Source organism: Pseudophryne corroboree, chromosome 10 (assembly GCF_028390025.1).
Source record: "Pseudophryne corroboree isolate aPseCor3 chromosome 10, aPseCor3.hap2, whole genome shotgun sequence".
In the NCBI taxonomy this organism is placed as follows: Eukaryota; Metazoa; Chordata; class Amphibia; order Anura; family Myobatrachidae; genus Pseudophryne; species Pseudophryne corroboree.
This window is the reverse complement of record NC_086453.1, coordinates 372846091-372868716: the sequence shown is the minus strand read 5'-3', so window position 1 is coordinate 372868716 and position 22626 is coordinate 372846091. Positions and strand designations below refer to the sequence as shown.

The 22626-nt window shown below is 48.4% G+C and overlaps 1 protein-coding gene across 3 annotated transcripts in view; it reads left to right on the top strand.

The window, feature by feature from the left end:
- ROBO4 (roundabout guidance receptor 4) overlaps nucleotides 1-22626 on the top strand; it is a 303902-nt gene that overhangs the window by 103303 nt on the left and 177973 nt on the right. For all 3 annotated transcript variants that reach the window (XM_063943751.1, XM_063943752.1, XM_063943753.1), the window contains exon 3: nucleotides 17097-17254. In XM_063943751.1, coding sequence (XP_063799821.1) covers nucleotides 17097-17254 — 158 coding nt within the window. The remainder of the gene's footprint in view (nucleotides 1-17096; nucleotides 17255-22626) is intronic.

Here is a 22626-nt window from a genome sequence, read left to right as displayed (position 1 = left end):
GTATCTGATCTCCTATGCTGTGGAGAGAGCAGACCTCTAGAGATGCTGTATCTGATGTCCTATTCTGTAGAGAGAGCTGAGCTCTAGAGATGCTGTATCTGATGTCCTTTGCTGTGGAGAGAACGGAGCTCTAGAGATGCTGTATCTGATGCCCTGTGCTGTGGAGAGAGCTGAGCTCTAGAGATGCTGTATATGATCTCCTATGCTGTGGATAAAACTGAGCTCTAGAGATACTGTATCTGATCTCCTATGCTTTGGAGAGGGCTGAGCTTTACATATGTTGTATCTAATCTCCTATGCAGTGGAGAGAGCTGAGCTGTGGAGATGCTGTATTTGATCTCCTATGATGTGGAGAGAGCTGAGCTGTAGAGAAGCTGTATCTGATGTCCTATGCTGTGGAGATGGCTGAGCTCTAGAGATGCTGTATCTGATCTTCTATGCTGTGGAGAGGGCTGAGCTCTAGAGATGTTGTATCTGATCTCCTATGCTGTGGAGATAGCTGAGCTCTAGAGATGCTGTAACTGATGTCCTGTTCTGTGGAGAGAGCTGAGCTCTAGAGATGCTGTATCTGATCTCCTATGATGTAGAGAGAGCTGAGCTCTAGAGATGTTGTATCTGATGTCCTGTGCTGTGGAGAGAACTGAGCTCTAGAGATGCTGTATCTGATCTCCTATGCTGTAGAGAGAGCTGAGCTCTAGAGATGCTGTATCTGATGCCCTGTTCTGTGGAGAGAGCTGAGCTCTAGAGATGCTGTATCTGATCTCCTGTGCTGTGGATAGAACTGAGCTCTGTAGATACTGTATCTGATCTCCTATGCTGTGGAGAGGGCTGAGCTCTGGAGATGCTGTAGCTGATGTCCTGTGCTGTGGAGAGAGCTGAGCTCTAGAGATGCTGTATTTGATCTTCTATGCTGTAGAGAGAGCTGAGCTGTGGAGATGCTGTATCTGATCTCCTGTGCTGTGGAGAGAGCTGAGCTGTGGAGATGCTGTATCTGATCTCCTATGCTGTGGAGAGGGCTGAGCTCTAGAGATGCTGTATCTAATGTCATATGCTGGGGAGAGAGCTGAGCTCTAGAGATGCTGTATCTGATCTCCTGTGCTGTAGAGAGAGCTGAGCTCTAGAGATGCTGTATCTGATCTCCTGTGCTGTGGAGAGGGCTGAGCTCTAGAGATGCTGTGTCTGAACTCCTATGCTGCGAAGAGAGCTGAGCTCTAGAAATGCTGTATCTGATCTCCTATGCTGTGGAGAGAGCTGACCTCTAGAGATGCTGTATCTGATGTCCTATGCTGTAGAGAGAGCTGAGCTCTAGAGATGCCGTATCTGATGTCCTTTGCTGTGGAGAGAACGGAGCTCTAGAGATGCTGTATCTGATGCCCTGTGCTGTGGAGAGAGCTGAGCTCTAGAGATGCTGTATCTGATCTCCTATGATGTAGAGAGAGCTGAGCTCTAGAGATGTTGTATCTGATGTCCTGTGCTGTGGAGAGAACTGAGCTCTAGAGATGCTGTATCTGATCTCCTATGCTGTAGAGAGAGCTGAGCTCTAGAGATGCTGTATCTGATGCCCTGTTCTGTGGAGAGAGCTGAGCTCTAGAGATGCTGTATCTGATCTCCTGTGCTGTGGATAGAACTGAGCTCTGTAGATACTGTATCTGATCTCCTATGCTGTGGAGAGGGCTGAGCTCTGGAGATGCTGTAGCTGATGTCCTGTGCTGTGGAGAGAGCTGAGCTCTAGAGATGCTGTATTTGATCTTCTATGCTGTAGAGAGAGCTGAGCTGTGGAGATTCTGTATCTGATCTCCTGTGCTGTGGAGAGAGCTGAGCTGTGGAGATGCTGTATCTGATCTCCTATGCTGTGGAGAGGGCTGAGCTCTAGAGATGCTGTATCTAATGTCATATGCTGTGGAGAGAGCTGAGCTCTAGAGATGCTGTATCTGATCTCCTGTGCTGTAGAGAGAGCTGAGCTCTAGAGATGCTGTATCTGATCTCCTGTGCTGTGGAGAGGGCTGAGCTCTAGAGATGCTGTGTCTGATCTCCTATGCTGCGAAGAGAGCTGAGCTCTAGAAATGCTGTATCTGATCTCCTATGCTGTGGAGAGAGCTGACCTCTAGAGATGCTGTATCTGATGTCCTATGCTGTAGAGAGAGCTGAGCTCTAGAGATGCTGTATCTGATGTCCTTTGCTGTGGAGAGAACGGAGCTCTAGAGATGCTGTATCTGATGCCCTGTGCTGTGGAGAGAGCTGAGCTCTAGAGATGCTGTATCTGATCTCCTATGCTGTGGATAAAACTGAGCTCTAGAGATACTGTATCTGATCTCCTATGCTGTGGAGAGGGCTGAGCTCTAGAGATGCTGTATCTAATGTCATATGCTGTGGAGAGAGCTGACCTCTAGAGATGCTGTATCTCTACTATGCTGTGGAGAGGGCTGAGCTGTGGAGATGCTGTATCTGATCTCCTGTGCTGTGGAGAGAGCTGAGCTCTAGAAATGCTGTAGCTGATGTCCTGTGCTGTGGAGAGAGCTGAGCTCTAGAGATGCTCTAACTGATCTCCTATGCTGTGGAGAGAGCTGAGCTCTAGAGATGTTGTATCTGATCTCCTATGCTGTGGAGAGAGCTGAGCTCTAGAGATGCTGTAGCTGACGTCCTGTTCTGTGGAGAGAGCTGAGCTCTAGAGATGCTGTATCTGATCTCCTATGATGTAGAGAGAGCTGAGCTCTAGAGATGTTGTATCTGATGTCCTGTGCTGTGGAGAGAACTGAGCTCTAGAGATGCTGTATCTGATCTCCTATGCTGTAGAGAGAGCTGAGCTCTAGAGATGCTGTATCTGATGCCCTGTGCTGTGGAGAGAGCTGTGCTCTAGAGATGCTGTATCTGATCTCCTGTGCTGTGGATAGAACTGAGCTCTGTAGATACTGTATCTGATCTCCTATGCTGTGGAGAGGGCTGAGCTCTGGAGATGCTGTAGCTGATGTCCTGTGCTGTGGAGAGAGCTGAGCTCTAGAGATGCTGTATCTGATCTTCTATGCTGTAGAGAGAGCTGAGCTGTGGAGATGCTGTATTTGATCTCCTATGATGTGGAGAGAGCTGAGCTGTAGAGAAGCTGTATCTGATGTCCTATGCTGTGGAGATGGCTGAGCTGTAGAGATGCTGTATCTGATCTTCTATGCTGTGGAGAGGGCTGAGCTGTGGAGATGCTGTATCTGATCTCCTGTGCTGTAGAGAGAGCTGAGCTCTAGAAATGCTGTACCTGATGTCCTGTGCTGTGGAGAGAGCTGAGCTCTAGAGATGCTGTATCTGATCTCCTATGCTGTGGAGAGAGCTGAGCTCTACAGATGCTGTATCTGATGTCCTATGCTGTGGAAGAGAGCTGACCTCTAGAGATGCTGTATCTCTCCTATGCTGTGGAGAGAGCTGAGCTCTATAGATGCTGTAGCTGGTGTCCTGCGCTGTGGAGAGAGCTGAGCTGTGGAGATGCTGTATCTGATCTCCTATGCTGTAGAGAGAGCTGATCTCTAGAGATGCTGTATCTGATCTCCTGTGCTGTGGAGAGAGCTGAGCTCTAGAGATGCTGTATCTGATCTCCTATGCTGTAGAGAGAGCTGAGCTCTAGAGATGCTGTATCTGATGTCCTGTGCTGTGGAGAGAGCTGAGCTCTAGAGGTGCTGTATCTGATGTCCTATGCTGTGGAGAGAGCTGAGCTCTAGAGATGCTGTATCTGATGTCCTATGCTGTGGGGAGAGTTGAGCTTTAGAGATGCTGTATCTGATGTCATATGCTGTGGGGAAAGCCGAGCTCTAGAGATGCTGTTTCTGATGTCCTATGCTGTGGAGAGAGCTGAGCTCTAAGCTGATGTCCTATGCTGTGGAAGAGAGATGACCTCTAGAGATGCTGTATCTCTACTATGCTGTGGAGAGGGCTGAGCTATGGAGATGCTGTATCTGATCTCCTATGCTGTGGAGAGAGCTGAGCTCTAGAGATGCTGTATCTGATGTCCTATGCTGTGGAGAGAGCTGACCTCTAGAGATGCTGTATCTGATCTCCTGTGCTGTGGAGAGAGCTGTGCTCTAGAGATGCTGTATCTGATCTCCTATGCTGTGGAGAGAGCTGAGCTCTAGAGATGCTGTATCTGATGTCCTATGCTGTGGAGAGAGCTGACCTCTAGAGATGCTGTATCTGATCTCCTGTGCTGTGGAGAGAGCTGAGCTCTAGAGATGCTGTATCTGATTTCCTGTGCTGTGGATCGAACTGAGCTCTGGAGGTGCTGTGTCTGATGTACTATGCTGTAGAGAGAGCTGAGCTCTAGTTATTCTGTATCTGATCTCCTATGCTGTGGAGAGAGCTGAGCTCTAGAGATGCTGTATCTGATTTCCTGTGCTGTGGATCGAACTGAGCTCTGGAGGTGCTGTGTCTGATGTACTATGCTGTAGAGAGAGCTGAGCTCTAGTTATTCTGTATCTGATCTCCTGTGCTGTGGAGAGGACTGAGCTCTAGAGATGCTGTATCTGATCTCCTATGCTGTGGAGAGAGCTGAGCCCTAGAGATGCTGTATCTGATGTCCTGTGCTGTGGAGAGAGCTGAGCTCTAGAGATGCTGTATCTGATCTCCTGTGCTGTGGAGAGAGCTGATCTCTAGAGATGCTGTATCTGATGTTCTATGCTGTGGGGAGAGCTGAGCTCTAGAGATGCTGTATCTGATCTCCTGTGCTGTGGAGAGGGCTGAGCTCTAGAGATGCTGTATCTTATCTCCTATGCTGTGGATAGAGCTGAGCTCTAGAGATGTTGTATCTGATGTCCTGTGCTGTGGAGAGAGCTGAGCTCTAGAGATGCAGTATCTGATGTCCTCTGCTGTTACGAGAGCTGAGCTCTAGAGATGCTGTATCTGATCTCCTATGCTGTAGAGAGAGCTGATCTCTAGAGATGCTGTAGCTGATCTCCTGTGCTGTGGAGAGAGCTGAGCTCTAGAGATGCTGTATCTGATCTCCTATGCTGTAGAGAGAGCTGATCTCTAGAGATGCTGTAGCTGATCTCCTGTGCTGTGGAGAGAGCTGAGCTCTAGAGATGCTGTATCTGATGTCCTATGCTGTAGAGAGAGCTGAGCTCTAGAGATGCTGTAGCTGATCTCCTATGCTGTGGAGAGAGCTGAGCTCTAGAGATGCTGTATCTGATGTCCTGTGCTGTGGAGAGAGCTGAGCTCTAGAGATGCTGTATCTGATGTCCTATGCTGTGGAGAGAGCTGAGCTCTAGAGATGCTGTATCTGATGTCCTATGCTGTGGAGAGAGCTGAGCTCTAGAGATGCTGTGTCTGATCTCCTGTGCTGTGGAGAGAGCTGAGCTCTAGAGATGCTTTATCTGATGTCCTATGCTTGGAGAGAGGGTCCAGATTGTTTCTGATCGCTAAGCTCTAGAGGCTTTGTGGGGTCTATTTATGACATTGAGAATTGCCCTCTCTCTCTGGTGTTTTCTAGGGACCCGAACTTCATGTTTTTTTACACGGGGCCGAGCGACTCGGATCTTCCCGCCTTGCTCGGTTAACCCGAGCGTGCCCGAACGTCATCATCCCGCTGTCGGATTCTCGCGAGGCTCGGATTCTATCGCGAGACTCGGATTCTATATAAGGAGCCGTGCGTCGCCGCCATTTTCACACGTGCATTGAGATTCATAGGGAGAGGACGTGGCTGGTGTCCTCTCCATTTATAGAGAAGAGAGTGAGACAGTAGAGAGAGACACAGTAGTAATTTTGGGGAGCATTAGGAGGAGTACTAGTTACTTGCTGAAGTGATAGATAGTGTGACTGTATATTATCTGACTTGTGGGGGAGACACTGACAGTGGGGAGCAGTTAGAGTCTGAGAGCAGGACTCAGGAGTACATATAACGTACAGTGCACACTTTTGCTGCCAGAGTGCCACACTGCCATTGTGACCACACTGACCACCAGTATAATATATATTGTGATTGTCTGCTTAGGAGTACTACTTGCAAGTTGCTGATAGTGTGACCAGTGACCTGACCACCAGTCACAACCAGTTTAATATATATATATATATATATAATTGTATATAATATATATATATAATATTGTATACCACCTACCCGTGGTTTTTTTTTTCTTTCTTCTTTATACATACTACTATAGTAGCTTACTGTAGCAGTCTGCGGTGCTGCTGAGCTGACAGTGTCCAGCAGGTCCGTCATCAGTCATTACATAATAAATATAAATACCTGTCCGGCTGCAGTACTAGTGATATTATATATATATATATATATATATATATTGATTTCATCTCATTATCATCCAGTCTATATTAGCAGCAGACACAGTACGGTAGTCCACGGCTGTAGCTACCTCTGTGTCGGCAGTCGCTCGTCCATCCATAATTGTATACCACCTACCCGTGTTTTTTTTTCTTTTTCTTTCTTCTTTATACATACTACTATAGTAGCTTACTGTAGCAGTCTGCGGTGCTGCTGAGCTGACAGTGTCCAGCAGGTCCGTCATCAGTCATTACATAATAAATATATATACCTGTCCGGCTGCAGTACTAGTGATACTATATATATATATATTGATTTCATCTCATTATCATCCAGTCTATATTAGCAGCAGACACAGTACGGTAGTCCACGGCTGTAGCTACCTCTGTGTCGGCAGTCGCTCGTCCATCCATAATTGTATACCACCTACCCGTGGTTTTTTTTTTTTCTTTCTTCTTTATACATACTACTATAGTAGCTTACTGTAGCAGTCTGCGGTGCTGCTGAGCTGACAGTGTCCAGCAGGTCCGTCATCAGTCATTACATAATAAATATATATACCTGTCCGGCTGCAGTACTAGTGATATTATATATACATATATTGATTTCATCTCATTATCATCCAGTCTATATTAGCAGCAGACACAGTACGGTAGTCCACGGCTGTAGCTACCTCTGTGTCGGCAGTCGCTCGTCCATCCATAATTGTATACCACCTACCCGTGGTTTTTTTTTTTTTTTTCTTCTTTATACATACTACTATAGTAGCTTACTGTAGCAGTCTGCGGTGCTGCTGAGCTGACAGTGTCCAGCAGGTCCGTCATCAGTCATTACATAATAAATATATCTACCTGTCCGGCTGCAGTACTAGTGTGATATAATATATATTGATTTCATCTCATTATCATCCAGTCTATATTAGCAGCAGACACAGTACGGTAGTCCACGGCTGTAGCTACCTCTGTGTCGGCAGTCGCTCGTCCATCCATAATTGTATACCACCTACCCGTGTTTTTTTTTTTTTTCTTTCTTCTTTATACATACTACTATAGTAGCTTACTGTAGCAGTCTGCGGTGCTGCTGAGCTGACAGTGTCCAGCAGGTCCGTCATCAGTCATTACATAATAAATATATATACCTGTCCGGCTGCAGTACTAGTGATATTATATATATATATATTGATTTCATCTCATTATCATCCAGTCTATATTAGCAGCAGACACAGTACGGTAGTCCACGGCTGTAGCTACCTCTGTGTCGGCAGTCGCTCGTCCATCCATAATTGTATACCACCTACCCGTGGTTTTTTTTTTTTTCTTTCTTCTTTATACATACTACTATAGTAGCTTACTGTAGCAGTCTGCGGTGCTGCTGAGCTGACAGTGTCCAGCAGGTCCGTCATCAGTCATTACATAATAAATATATCTACCTGTCCGGCTGCAGTACTAGTGTGATATAATATATATTGATTTCATCTCATTATCATCCAGTCTATATTAGCAGCAGACACAGTACGGTAGTCCACGGCTGTAGCTACCTCTGTGTCGGCAGTCGCTTGTCCATCCATAATTGTATACCACCTACCCGTGGTTTTTTTTTTTTTCTTTCTTCTTTATACATACTACTATAGTAGCTTACTGTAGCAGTCTGCGGTGCTGCTGAGCTGACAGTGTCCAGCAGGTCCGTCATCAGTCATTACATAATAAATATATATACTTGTCCGGCTGCAGTACTAGTGATATTATATATATATATATATTGATTTCATCTCATTATCATCCAGTCTATATTAGCAGCAGACACAGTACGGTAGTCCACGGCTGTAGCTACCTCTGTGTCGGCAGTCGCTCGTCCATCCATAAGTATACTAGTATCCATCCATCTCCATTGTTTACCTGAGGTGCCTTTTAGTTGTGCCTATTAAAATATGGAGAACAAAAATTTTGAGGTTCCAAAATTAGGGAAAGATCAAGATCCACTTCCACCTCGTGCTGAAGCTGCTGCCACTAGTCATGGCCGAGACGATGAAATGCCAGCAACGTCGTCTGCCAAGGCCGATGCCCAATGTCATAGTACAGAGCATGTAAAATCCAAAACACCAAATATCAGTAAAAAAAGGACTCCAAAATCTAAAATAAAATTGTCGGAGGAGAAGCGTAAACTTGCCAATATGCCATTTACCACACGGAGTGGCAAGGAACGGCTGAGGCCCTGGCCTATGTTCATGGCTAGTGGTTCAGCTTCACATGAGGATGGAAGCACTCAGCCTCTCGCTAGAAAACTGAAAAGACTCAAGCTGGCAAAAGCACCGCAAAGAACTGTGCGTTCTTCGAAATCCCAAATCCACAAGGAGAGTCCAATTGTGTCGGTTGCGATGCCTGACCTTCCCAACACTGGACGTGAAGAGCATGCGCCTTCCACCATTTGCACGCCCCCTGCAAGTGCTGGAAGGAGCACCCGCAGTCCAGTTCCTGATAGTCAGATTGAAGATGTCAGTGTTGAAGTACACCAGGATGAGGAGGATATGGGTGTTGCTGGCGCTGGGGAGGAAATTGACAAGGAGGATTCTGATGGTGAGGTGGTTTGTTTAAGTCAGGCACCCGGGGAGACACCTGTTGTCCGTGGGAGGAATAGGGCCGTTGACATGCCTGGTGAAAATACCAAAAAAATCAGCTCTTCGGTGTGGAAGTATTTCACCAGAAATGCGGACAACATTTGTCAAGCCGTGTGTTGCCTTTGTCAAGCTGTAATAAGTAGGGGTAAGGACGTTAACCACCTCGGAACATCCTCCCTTATACGTCACCTGCAGCGCATTCATAATAAGTCAGTGACAAGTTCAAAAACTTTGGGCGACAGCGGAAGCAGTCCACTGACCAGTAAATCCCTTCCTCTTGTAACCAAGCTCACGCAAACCACCCCACCAACTCCCTCAGTGTCAATTTCCTCCTTCCCCAGGAATGCCAATAGTCCTGCATGCCATGTCACTGGCAATTCTGACGAGTCCTCTCCTGCCTGGGATTCCTCCGATGCATCCTTGCGTGTAACACCTACTGCTGCTGGCGCTGCTGTTGTTGCTGCTGGGAGTCGATGGTCATCCCAGAGGGTAAGTCGTAAGCCCACTTTTACTGCTTCCACCAAGCAATTGACTGTCCAACAGTCCTTTGCGAGGAAGATGAAATATCACAGCAGTCATCCTGTTGCAAAGCGGATAACTGAGGCCTTGACAACTATGTTGGTGTTAGACGTGCGTCCGGTATCCGCCGTTAGTTCACAGGGAACTAGACAATTTCTTGAGGCAGTGTGCCCCCGTTACCAAATACCATCTAGGTTCCACTTCTCTAGGCAGGCGATACCGAGAATGTACACGGACGTCAGAAAAAGACTCACCAGTGTCCTAAAAAATGCAGTTGTACCCAATGTCCACTTAACCACGGACATGTGGACAAGTGGAGCAGGGCAGGGTCAGGACTATATGACTGTGACAGCCCACTGGGTAGATGTATGGACTCCCGCCGCAAGAACAGCAGCGGCGGCACCAGTAGCAGCATCTCGCAAACGCCAACTCTTTCCTAGGCAGGCTACGCTTTGTATCACCGGTTTCCAGAATACGCACACAGCTGAAAACCTCTTACGGCAACTGAGGAAGATCATCGCGGAATGGCTTACCCCAATTGGACTCTCCTGTGGATTTGTGGCATCGGACAACGCCAGCAATATTGTGTGTGCATTAAATATGGGCAAATTCCAGCACGTCCCATGTTTTGCACATACCTTGAATTTGGTGGTGCAGAATTTTTTTAAAAACGACAGGGGCGTGCAAGAGATGCTGACGGTGGCCAGAAGAATTGCGGGACACTTTCGGCGTACAGGCACCACGTACAGAAGACTGGAGCACCACCAAAAACGCCTGAACCTGCCCTGCCATCATCTGAAGCAAGAAGTGGTAACGAGGTGGAATTCAACCCTCTATATGCTTCAGAGGTTGGAGGAGCAGCAAAAGGCCATTCAAGCCTATACAATTGAGCACGATATAGGAGGTGGAATGTACCTGTCTCAAGCGCAGTGGAGAATGATTTAAACGTTGTGCAAGGTTCTGCAACCTTTTGAACTTGCCACACGTGAAGTCAGTTCAGACACTGCCAGCCTGAGTCAGGTCATTCCCCTCATCAGGCTTTTGCAGAAGAAGCTGGAGGCATTGAAGGAGGAGCTAAAAGGGAGCGATTCCGCTAGGCATGTGGGACTTGTGGATGGAGCCCTTAATTCGCTTAACAAGGATTCACGGGTGGTCAATCTGTTGAAATCAGAGCACTACATTTTGGCCACCGTGCTCGATCCTAGATTTAAAACCTACCTTGGACCTCTCTTTCCGGCAGACACAAGTCTGCTGGGGTTCAAAGACCTGCTGGTGACAAAATTGTCAAGTCAAGCGGAACGCGACCTGTCAACATCTCCTCCTTCACATTCTCCCGCAACTGGGGGTGCGAGGAAAAGGCTCAGAATTCCGAGCCCACCCGCTGGCGGTGATGCAGGGCAGTCTGGAGCGACTGCTGATGCTGACATCTGGTCCGGACTGAAGGACCTGACAACGATTACGGACATGTCGTCTACTGTCACTGCATATGATTCTCTCACCATTGAAAGAATGGTGGAGGATTATATGAGTGACCGCATCCAAGTAGGCACGTCAGACAGTCCGTACTTATACTGGCAGGAAAAAGAGGCAATTTGGAGGCCCTTGCACAAACTGGCTTTATTCTACCTAAGTTGCCCTCCCACAAGTGTGTACTCCGAAAGAGTGTTTAGTGCCGCCGCTCACCTTGTCAGCAATCTGCGTACGAGGTTACTTCCAGAAAATGTGGAGAAGATGATGTTCATTAAAATGAATTATAATCAATTCCTCCGTGGAGACATTGACCAGCAGCAATTGCCTCCACAAAGTACACAGGGAGCTGAGATGGTGGATTCCAGTGGGGACGAATTGATAATCTGTGAGGAGCGGGATGTACACGTGATATATCGGAGGATGATGATGAGGTGGACATCTTGCCTCTGTAGAGCCAGTTTGTGCAAGGAGAGATTAATTGCTTCTTTTTCGGTGGGGGTCCAAACCAACCCGTCATTTCAGTCACAGTCGTGTGGCAGACCCTGTCACTGAAATGATGGGTTGGTTAAAGTGTGCATGTCCTGTTTATACAACATAAGGGTGGGTGGGAGGGCCCAAGGACAATTCCATCTTGCACCTCTTTTTTCTTTCATTTTTATTTGCGTCATGTGCTGTTTGGGGAGTGTTTTTGGAAGGGCCATCCTGCGTGACACTGCAGTGCCACTCCTAGATGGGCCAGGTGTTTGTGTCGGCCACTAGGGTCGCTTATCTTACTCACACAGCTACCTCATTGCACCTCTTTTTTTCTTCTTTGCGTCATGTGCTGTTTGGGGAGTGTTTTTTGGAAGGGCCATCCTGCGTGACACTGCAGTGCCACTCCTACATGGGCCAGGTGTTTGTGTCGGCCACTAGGGTCGCTTAGCTTACTCACACAGCTACCTCATTGCGCCTCTTTTTTTCTTCTTTGCGTCATATGCTGTTTGGGGAGTGTTTTTTGGAAGGGCCATCCTGCGTGACACTGCAGTGCCACTCCTAGATGGGCCAGGTGTTTGTGTCGGCCACTAGGGTCGCTTATCTTACTCACACAGCTACCTCATTGCGCCTCTTTTTTTCTTCTTTGCGTCATGTGCTGTTTTGGGGAGTGTTTTTTGGAAGGGCCATCCTGCGTGACACTGCAGTGCCACTCCTAGATGGGCCAGGTGTTTGTGTCGGCCACTAGGGTCGCTTAGCTTACTCACACAGCTACCTCATTGCGCCTCTTTTTTTCTTCTTTGCGTCATGTGCTGTTTGGGGAGTGTTTTTTGGAAGGGCCATCCTGCGTGACACTGCAGTGCCACTCCTAGATGGGCCAGGTGTTTGTGTCGGCCACTAGGGTCGCTTATCTTACTCACACAGCTACCTCATTGCGCCTCTTTTTTTCTTCTTTGCGTCATGTGCTGTTTGGGGAGTGTTTTTTGGAAGGGCCATCCTGCGTGACACTGCAGTGCCACTCCTAGATGGGCCAGGTGTTTGTGTCGGCCACTAGGGTCGCTTAGCTTACTCACACAGCTACCTCATTGCGCCTCTTTTTTTCTTCTTTGCGTCATGTGCTGTTTGGGGAGTGTTTTTTGGAAGGGCCATCCTGCGTGACACTGCAGTGCCACCCCTAGATGGGCCAGGTGTTTGTGTCGGCCACTAGGGTCGCTTAGCTTACTCACACAGCTACCTCATTGCGCCTCTTTTTTTCTTCTTTGCGTCATGTGCTGTTTGGGGAGTGTTTTTTGGAAGGGCCATCCTGCGTGACACTGCAGTGCCACTCCTAGATGGGCCAGGTGTTTGTGTCGGCCACTAGGGTCGCTTAGCTTACTCACACAGCTACCTTATTGCGCCTCTTTTTTTCTTCTTTGCGTCATGTGCTGTTTGGGGAGTGTTTTTTGGAAGGGCCATCCTGCGTGACACTGCAGTGCCACTCCTAGATGGGCCAGGTGTTTGTGTCGGCCACTAGGGTCGCTTAGCTTACTCACACAGCTACCTCATTGCGCCTCTTTTTTTCTTCTTTGCGTCATGTGCTGTTTGGGGAGTGTTTTTTGGAAGGGCCATCCTGCGTGACACTGCAGTGCCACTCCTAGATGGGCCAGGTGTTTGTGTCGGCCACTAGGGTCGCTTATCTTACTCACACAGCTACCTCATTGCGCCTCTTTTTTTCTTCTTTGCGTCATGTGCTGTTTGGGGAGTGTTTTTTGGAAGGGCCATCCTGCGTGACACTGCAGTGCCACTCCTAGATGGGCCAGGTGTTTGTGTCGGCCACTAGGGTCGCTTAGCTTACTCACACAGCTACCTCATTGCGCCTCTTTTTTTCTTCTTTGCGTCATGTGCTGTTTGGGGAGTGTTTTTTGGAAGGGCCATCCTGCGTGACACTGCAGTGCCACCCCTAGATGGGCCAGGTGTTTGTGTCGGCCACTAGGGTCGCTTAGCTTACTCACACAGCTACCTCATTGCGCCTCTTTTTTTCTTCTTTGCGTCATGTGCTGTTTGGGGAGTGTTTTTTGGAAGGGCCATCCTGCGTGACACTGCAGTGCCACTCCTAGATGGGCCAGGTGTTTGTGTCGGCCACTAGGGTCGCTTAGCTTACTCACACAGCTACCTTATTGCGCCTCTTTTTTTCTTCTTTGCGTCATGTGCTGTTTGGGGAGTGTTTTTTGGAAGGGCCATCCTGCGTGACACTGCAGTGCCACTCCTAGATGGGCCAGGTGTTTGTGTCGGCCACTAGGGTCGCTTAGCTTACTCACACAGCTACCTCATTGCGCCTCTTTTTTTCTTCTTTGCGTCATGTGCTGTTTGGGGAGTGTTTTTTGGAAGGGCCATCCTGCGTGACACTGCAGTGCCACTCCTAGATGGGCCAGGTGTTTGTGTCGGCCACTAGGGTCGCTTAGCTTACTCACACAGCTACCTCATTGCGCCTCTTTTTTTCTTCTTTGCGTCATGTGCTGTTTGGGGAGTGTTTTTTGGAAGGGCCATCCTGCGTGACACTGAAGTGCCACTCCTAGATGGGCCAGGTGTTTGTGTCGGCCACTAGGGTCGCTTAGCTTAGTCATCCAGCGACCTCGGTGCAAATTTTAGGACTAAAAATAATATTGTGAGGTGTGAGGTATTCAGAATAGACTGAAAATGAGTGGAAATTATGGTTTTTGAGGTTAATAATACTTTGGGATCAAAATGACCCCCAAATTCGATGATTTAAGCTGTTATTTAGGGTTTTTTGAAAAAAACACCCGAATCCAAAACACACCCGAATCCGACAAAAAAAATTCGGTGAGGTTTTGCCAAAACGCGGTCGAACCCAAAACACGGCCGCGGAACCGAACCCAAAACCAAAACACAAAACCCGAAAAATTTCAAGTGCACATCCCTAGTGTTTTCACATATTGTAGAAAGGCACTTTTTTCAGCTTTGATTCTATAAATGTTTTACACTGGAGAAATGAGTGGATTGCAGTCCAGGTGTGGGTCCGGAAGTGTAGAGGGGAGATTGAGCCCCCATAGGAGGGAGGAAGCAGGAAGGGCCTTATGTTATAGTACACAGGATTGCTGTACATCCTGCTCTCTGGTTATGCAGCTTGTAGTCACGTACAGAGACACCTACCTGTGTTATGTCACTTTCCCTGCAGAGATATAAGGGCCTGCACAGCGGTGCATGCAATGTTGATGTCTGACGCAGTGCAGCGACTTTTTGCCACTACGCACCGCAGTGATCAAATAGCAATTGTGTACGCACTGAGAATTTATTCACAAATTGAGTGACAGGTAGTCAGCGTTTGGGCAAGGTAACGGGTGGATGGGGTGACTAGTAAAATGCAGGTGTGTGGGATCATTTACTGGGCATTCCCTTAATCAGCCTCTGAGAATTCGGGCACAGAGAGAGTCTCCTGCGCCTAAGACGATACGCTCATTCTGATACGGGACGGGTGCTCTGAGGTCTGATGGTGCCACCGTTGTGCGTCCCATGTTCCCGCTTTTCTACGTGACCGTTGGATGTGCGGTGCTGGCAGTGTTCTCTGTTCCCTACATGGCTGCATTCAGCTTCCAAAGCCATTTACACCAGGAGTTACTCATTCAGTAATATAGGACTGTGCTGCTGCTGAATATACTTTCATGATGCTGTATATGATGTGACAAGTTGCCGCTGAGGGGCGTTAATGCTTTATTTCTCCTCGTTGTCATCTTAATATCATCCTGAAGAGAAGTAATCTACTTGGCTTGACCTGAATTCACTGTACAAGGGCTGGAGACGGCACCTGATGAGCGGAGCTGTAATATCTCTGCCGGTGTCTAATTGTGTGATTTCCTCTATAGTTACAGAATGTGTCCTCTCCCATCACACACAGCTGGCGGCTTGTTCCTGGCAAGCTCCGGCATTTTACACCATGGGCTCAGGTCTCACCGGCAGGACCTGTGCGTCCGATCACAGGAGCTCAGGTGCAGTACTCACTGGTCAGACGCACTCGCCTGTGCCTCTGGGTGGAGACCCACAATGCCCCTGTGCTGAGAATCGCAGTGTTCTGCCTGTCTTACAGCACCGAGCGCTGCCGAGTGTGAGGGCACTCAGCGCTGTACGGAGATAAATATCTTGGACCAGACACATTGCGCTATTCACAGAGAGGACACAGAGCCAGGAAGTAATAGAGATAACGGCCAGAGCCAAACTATTATCACCAATACCAGAGAGCAGAATGTGATCCAAGTCCTGCCCTCAGCGGACAGGTTCCTGGGAACAGGGTGATTATTCCATGTCTCCTAATCATGCGGCTTTCTCCAAGGCTCCACTACTTCCCCACATTCCATGCAGCAGTATCATGGGGCAAGATGCATCGATGGAATAGGTTATTGACACCGCAGATAGCACTATGCCTAGCGTAACCAAGAGCCTGACTTAGAAGCTGCGTCTGCGTCTTATGGCGGTTGCCCGCCTGCAACTGCATGCAAATGCCTCTACAAAGCCGCTCCCTGGTGTACTGCCATATGTATGAATGTACAAGGACTAGGACGCCCACTATGAGTGTCTGTAGACGCATTAATACCTCCCGTTGCGCCTTTGGACACGTCATCGAAACTTGGCCCAGCACTTTTTCATATACATTCTGTTTCCAGGCGTCTCAGTCGCACAGCGCCTTCATGTGTACATAGGGACTAATTCAGACCGGATTGCCAGCAGACGATTTTTTGCAGTGCTGCGATCAGATAGTCGCCGCCGACGGGGGAGTGTATTTTAGCTGTGTAAATGTGCGGTCGCATGTGCAGCCGAGTGGTACAAACACATCTTGTGCAGTCTCTGCGCAGCCCAGAACATACTCAGCCGCTGCGATCACTTCAGCCTGTCCGGGCCTGGAATTGACGTCAGACACCCGCCCTGCAAACACTTGGACACGCCTGCGATTTACCAACCACTCCCAGAAAATGGTCAGTTGCCACCCACAAACGCCATCTTCCTGTCAATCTCCTAGCGATTGGCTGTGCGAATGGATTCTTCGTAAAACCCATCGCACAGCAATGATCCACTTTGTACCCGTACGACGCACCTGCGCATTGTGGTGCATACACATGCGCAGTTCTGACCTGATCGCAGCTCAACGAAAAAACCTAGCGTGCAGTCAGGTCTGAATTAGGCCCATACTGCGTAATGTACGTTTATCGGGATTTTTACGCAGTAGGAAATAATTAGTCAATTACATGAATCTCGGCATTTGATGCTGGTCTGAAGGTGTCCATGATTTACCCCAGATCCTCCATATGCACAGAGCTCCCACATCTGGTGAATGAAAAACCAGTGCACCCAAAATGCCCAGCCAATGCCAGTGTATGGAACCAGAACCTTCCCCTTAGATGCAGCTGTAATTAGTCATATACATATTTAGACAATAGTCGTCACAACACCGACTGGCACAGCGGTAGCGCTGCAATGACCCTGACGCTGGGACCAGGTGCTCAGTCCGGACACTGTACTGGACACAGCAGCGCCCCCCAGCGAAGCTGCTGTGGAAATGCAGCCATGTTACAGACGCCCTATGTGTCACCCTGTCATCTGTCTAGAACCTTAATACAAAATAAAACTTGAAAACAAAAGTAAACAAAGAATGTAAAAAAATGCGGCCGCATTAATTGAATGATAATAGTAATAGGAGGAATCCTCATTGTTCTCTGCTGTTCTGCAAATGACCCTATCTCCGTATTGTCTTATTTGCGCCTAATAGTGTTTTTATTGTTTCAGTGTTAAAGGAAGAGTTTCGCCAGGAGCCCTCAGACAAGGTGGTGGCCACTGGGAAGCAGCTGCTGATAGAGTGCTCGCCGCCCAAAGGACACCCGGATCCAGTGGTGACATGGAAGAAAGATGGCGTCCTGCTGGACCGGAACAGCAGCCATTATACGGTACAGCCCGTTGTTTGATGACGCGGTTTCTGCTTAATGTGCAGAATAATATCATGATTAAACACAAAGCACTCCTTATACCGAATACGCCACAAGTGTGTTCTCCTGGCTCCTGAGAGGTGACCGAACACTAATATTATTTGTGCAGACTCCACTAAATCACAAGTGCAATGGAAGTGTATAAATTCCTAAATCACGCATAGTAAATCAGATAAATACTACAGTAGGCTTTGATTTGGGCATTACTAGTATCAGGTACATGTGCAACCTGCAGTGAATGTTCTCCACCTGTTGTAGCGTTGCTTCTGCATTGCTTGCATGGATCTGCCTGTGGCCCTCATTCCGCTAGCAGATTTTAGCAGCATTGCACACGCTAAGCCGCCGCCCTCTGGGAGTGTATCTTAGCTTAGCAGAAGTGCAAACGAAAGATTAGCAGAATTGCTCGTAAAATTTTTCATGCAGTTTCTGAGCAGCTCCAGATCTACTCCTACCCTGCGATCACCTCAGTCCGTTTAGTTCCTGCTTTGACGTCACAAACACGCCCTGCGTTCGGCCAGCCACTCCCCCGTTTCCCCAGACACGCCTGCGTTTTTACCTGGTACGCCTGCGTTTTTTAGCATACTCCCGGGAAACGGTCAGTTACCTCCCAGAAACTCCCACTTCCTGTCAATCACTCACCGATCAACACAGCGACAGAAAAGCGTCGCTCGACCTTGTGTAAAACTGCATAGTTTTGTGTGAAAGTACTTTGCGCGTGCGTACTGCGGCCCGTACGCATGCGCAGAAATGCCGCTTTTTCACCTAATCGCCGCGTTGCGACCGAAAGCAGCTAGCGATCAACTCGGAATGAGGGCCTGTATGCGGACATGTGACCATATATGTCATACACTTCCTAACCATACACGTAGATTACTATTTACCATCATTGTAAGGGCTGTTGGATTGTTGTGGAGGCGTTTTTTGTTTAGGACACCCTTAGAAGTACAGTATGCTTTCGCTGATCCTTCAGTATAACAGTCATGTTCCGCCACACAGAAATACTGTTTCTGCACCGCTTCACAATACTAGGTGTAGCTACTGTGTAAGATTGCTCCCCTTCCACCCGGCCTCCATAACGTTCTGCTCTTCCTCTGCTACCATCTTCCTGCGTAACCCAATAGGCACGCTGCAGCACCAGCGTCGCACCACACTTCGCAGAGGAAGGTTTACTCTGCGTTAATAGCCTCCTCTGGGTTTCGCATGTTGATCAGTCCTCGCTTTACATCCTTTGCGCAATTAAGCCCATGGTTAAACGTTTAGAATAGAGAAATAAGTTAATGGTATCTCAGATAATAAATGATGAGCAGTGTGCCACCCCTGGCATACAGTATGTGGCTTTTCCCCAAATCCGGATCTGTTATTGGATGGGGCACAGTATTTTCTGTAGTGAGGGTGATGAAACCCACACAGCTATTGGGGAGCTGAATAAACACCCACAATCGCTTATAATATAGCGTAACAGTGACAATATGGAGGCCAATATCCAGAATAAATCCTGGCGTTAGTAAGTAGACACACTCACTGTTTTCAGAGCTTAGTCAGTGCTCCAATCCTATCCTATCTTCCTGCAAGATATTTGGTGCAGAACATGCAGCACTCACAGATTGTCTGTCTGCACAATGGCAGCTGTTTGTCTGTCTAGTATAGTCCTAGGTGAGCTCCCACATTCTATCACTAGTATAGTCCTAGGTGCGCTCCAGCATTCTATCACTAGTATAGTCCTAGGTGCGCTCCAGCATTCTATCACTAGTATAGTCCTAGGTGCGCTCCAGCATTCTATCCCTAGTATAGTCCTAGGTGCGCTCCCGCATTCTATCACTAGTATAGTCCTAGGTGCGCTCCCACATTCTATCACTAGTATAGTCCTAGGTGCGCTCCCACATTCTATCACTAGTATAGTCCTAGGCGCGCTCCCGCATTCTATCACTAGTATAGTCCTATGTGCGCTTCCGCATTCTATCTCTAGTATGGTACTAGGTGCACTCCCGCATTCTATCCCTAGCATAGTCCTAGGTGCGCTCCAGCATTCTATCCCTAGTATAGTCCTAGGTGCGCTCCCGCATTCTATCCCTAGTATAGTCCTAGGTGCGCTCCTGCATGCCATCTCTAGTATGGTACTAGGTGCGCTCCCGCATTCTATCCCTAGTATAGTCCTAGGTGCGCTCCCGCATTCCATCTCTAGTATGGTACTAGGTGCGTTCCTGCATTCTATCCCTAGTATAGTCCTGGGTGCGCTCCAGCATTCTATCCCTAGCATAGTCCTAGGTGCGCTCCAGCATTCTATCCCTAGTATAGTCCTAGGTGCGCTCCTGTATTCTGTCCCTAGCATAGTCCTAGGTGCGCTCCAGCATTCTATCCCTAGTATAGTCCTAGGTGCGCTCCCGCATTCTATCTCTAGTATGGTACTAGGTGCGCTCCTGCATTCTATCCCTAGCATAGTCCTAGGTGCTCTCCCGCATGCCATCTCTAGTATGGTACTAGGTGCGCTCCTGCATTCTATCCCTGGTATAGTCCTAGGTGCGCTCCCGCATGCCATCTCTAGTATGGTACTAGGTGCGCTCCAGCATTCTATCCCTAGTATAGTCCTAGGTGCGCTCCTGCATTCTATCCCTAGCATAGTCCTAGGTGCGCTCCCGCATTCTATTCCTAGCATAGTCCTAGGTGCGCTCCTGCATTCTGTCCCTGGCATAGTCCTAGGTGCGCTCCCGCATTCTATTCCTAGCATAGTCCTAGGTGCGCTCCTGCATTCTGTCCCTAGTATAGTCCTAGGTGAGCTCCCACATTCTATCACTAGTATAGTCCTGGGGGAGCTCCCACATTATTTCACTAGTATAGTCCTAGGTGCGCTCCAGCATTCTATCACTAGTATAGTCCTAGGTGCGCTCCCACATTCTATCACTAGTATAGTCCTAGGTGCGCTCCCGCATTCTATCCCTAGTATAGTCCTAGGTGCGCTCCCGCATTCTATCCCTAGTATAGTTCTAGGTGCGCTCCAGCATTCTGTCCCTAGTATAGTCCTAGGTGCGCTCCAGCATTCTATCCCTAGTATAGTTCTAGGTGCGCTCCAGCATTCTATCCCTAGTATAGTTCTAGGTGCGCTTCCGCATTCTATCTCTAGTATGGTACTAGGTGCACTCCCGCATTCTATCCCTAGCATAGTCCTAGGTGCGCTCCCGCATTCTATCTCTAGTATGGTACTAGGTGCGCTCCTGCATTCTATCCCTAGTATAGTCCTAGGTGCACTCCTGCATTCTATCACTAGTATAGTCCTAGGTGCGCTCCCGCATTCCATCTCTAGTATGGTACTAGGTGCGTTCCTGCATTCTATCCCTAGTATAGTCCTAGGTGCACTCCAGCATTCTATCCCTAGCATAGTCCTAGGTGCGCTCCTGCATTCTATCCCTAGCATAGTCCTAGGTGCGCTCCAGCATTCTATCCCTAGCATAGTCCTAGGTGCGCTCCAGCATTCTATCCCTAGTATAGTCCTAGGTGCGCTCCTGTATTCTGTCCCTAGTATAGTCCTAGGTGCACTCCAGCATTCTATCCCTAGCATAGTCCTAGGTGCGCTCCTGCATTCTATCCCTAGCATAGTCCTAGGTGCGCTCCAGCATTCTATCCCTAGCATAGTCCTAGGTGCGCTCCAGCATTCTATCCCTAGTATAGTCCTAGGTGCGCTCCTGTATTCTGTCCCTAGTATAGTCCTAGGTGCGCTCCCGCATTCTATCTCTAGTATAGTCCTAGGTGCACTCCTGCATTCTATCCCTAGCATAGTCCTAGGTGCGCTCCTCCATTCTATCCCTAGCATAGTCTTAGGTGCGCTCCAGCATTCTATCCCTAGTATAGTCCTAGGTGCACTCCCGCATTCTATCCCTAGCATAGTCTTAGGTGCGCTCCAGCATTCTATCCCTAGTATAGTCCTAGGTGCACTCCCGCATTCTATCCCTAGCATAGTCCTAGGTGCACTCCCGCATTCTATCCCTAGTATAGTCTTAGGTGCGCTCCCACATTCTATCCCTAGTATAGTCCTAGGTGCACTCCCGCATTCTATCCCTAGTATAGTCCTAGGTGCGCTCCTGCATTCTATCTCTAGTATAGTCCTAGGTGCACTCCCGCATTCTATCCCTAGTATAGTCCTAGGTGCGCTCCTGCATTCTATCCCTAGTATAGTCCTAGGTGCGCTCCTGCATTCTATCCCTAGCATAGTCCTAGGTGCGCTCCTGCATTCTATCCCTAGCATAGTCTTAGGTGCGCTCCAGCATTCTATCCCTAGTATAGTCCTAGGTGCACTCCCGCATTCTATCCCTAGCATAGTCTTAGGTGCGCTCCAGCATTCTATCCCTAGTATAGTCCTAGGTGCACTCCCGCATTCTATCCCTAGCATAGTCCTAGGTGCACTCCCGCATTCTATCCCTAGTATAGTCTTAGGTGCGCTCCCACATTCTATCCCTAGTATAGTCCTAGGTGCACTCCCGCATTCTATCCCTAGTATAGTCCTAGGTGCGCTCCTGCATTCTATCCCTAGTATAGTCCTAGGTGCACTCCTGCATTCTATCCCTAGTATAGTCCTAGGTGCACTCCTGCATTCTATCCCTAGCATAGTCCTAGGTGCACTCCTGCATTCTATCCCTAGCATAGTCCTAGGTGCACTCCTACATTCTATCCCTAGTATAGTCCTAGGTGCACTCCTGCATTCTATCTCTAGTATAGTCCTAGGTGCACTCCTGCATTCTATCCCTAGCATAGTCCTAGGTGCGCTCCTGCATTCTATCACTAGTATAGTCCTAGGTGCGCTCCTGCATTCTATCACTAGCATAGTCCTAGGTGCGCTCCCGCATTCTAACCCTAGTATAGTCCTAGGTGCACTACCACATTCTATCCCTAGTATAGTCCTAGGTGCACTACCACATTCTATCCCTAGTATAGTCCTAGGTGCACTACCACATTCTATCCCTAGTATAGTCCTAGGTGCACTACCACATTCTATCCCTAGTATAGTCCTAGGTGCACTACCACATTCTATCCCTAGTATAGTCCTAGGTGCACTACCACATTCTATCCCTAGTATAGTCCTAGGTGCGCTCCTGTATTCTATCCCTAGCATAGTCCTAAGTGCGCTCCTGCATTCTATCCCTAGCATAGTCCTAGGTGCGCTCCCGCATTCTATCTCTAGTATAGTCCTAGGTGCGCTCCTGTATTCTGTCCCTAGCATAGTCCTAGGTGCGTTCCCACATTCTATCTCTAGTATAGTCCTGGGTGCGCTCCCGCATTCTATACCTAGTATAGTCCTAGGTGCGCTCCTGCATTCTATCTCTAGTATAGTCCTAGGTGCGCTC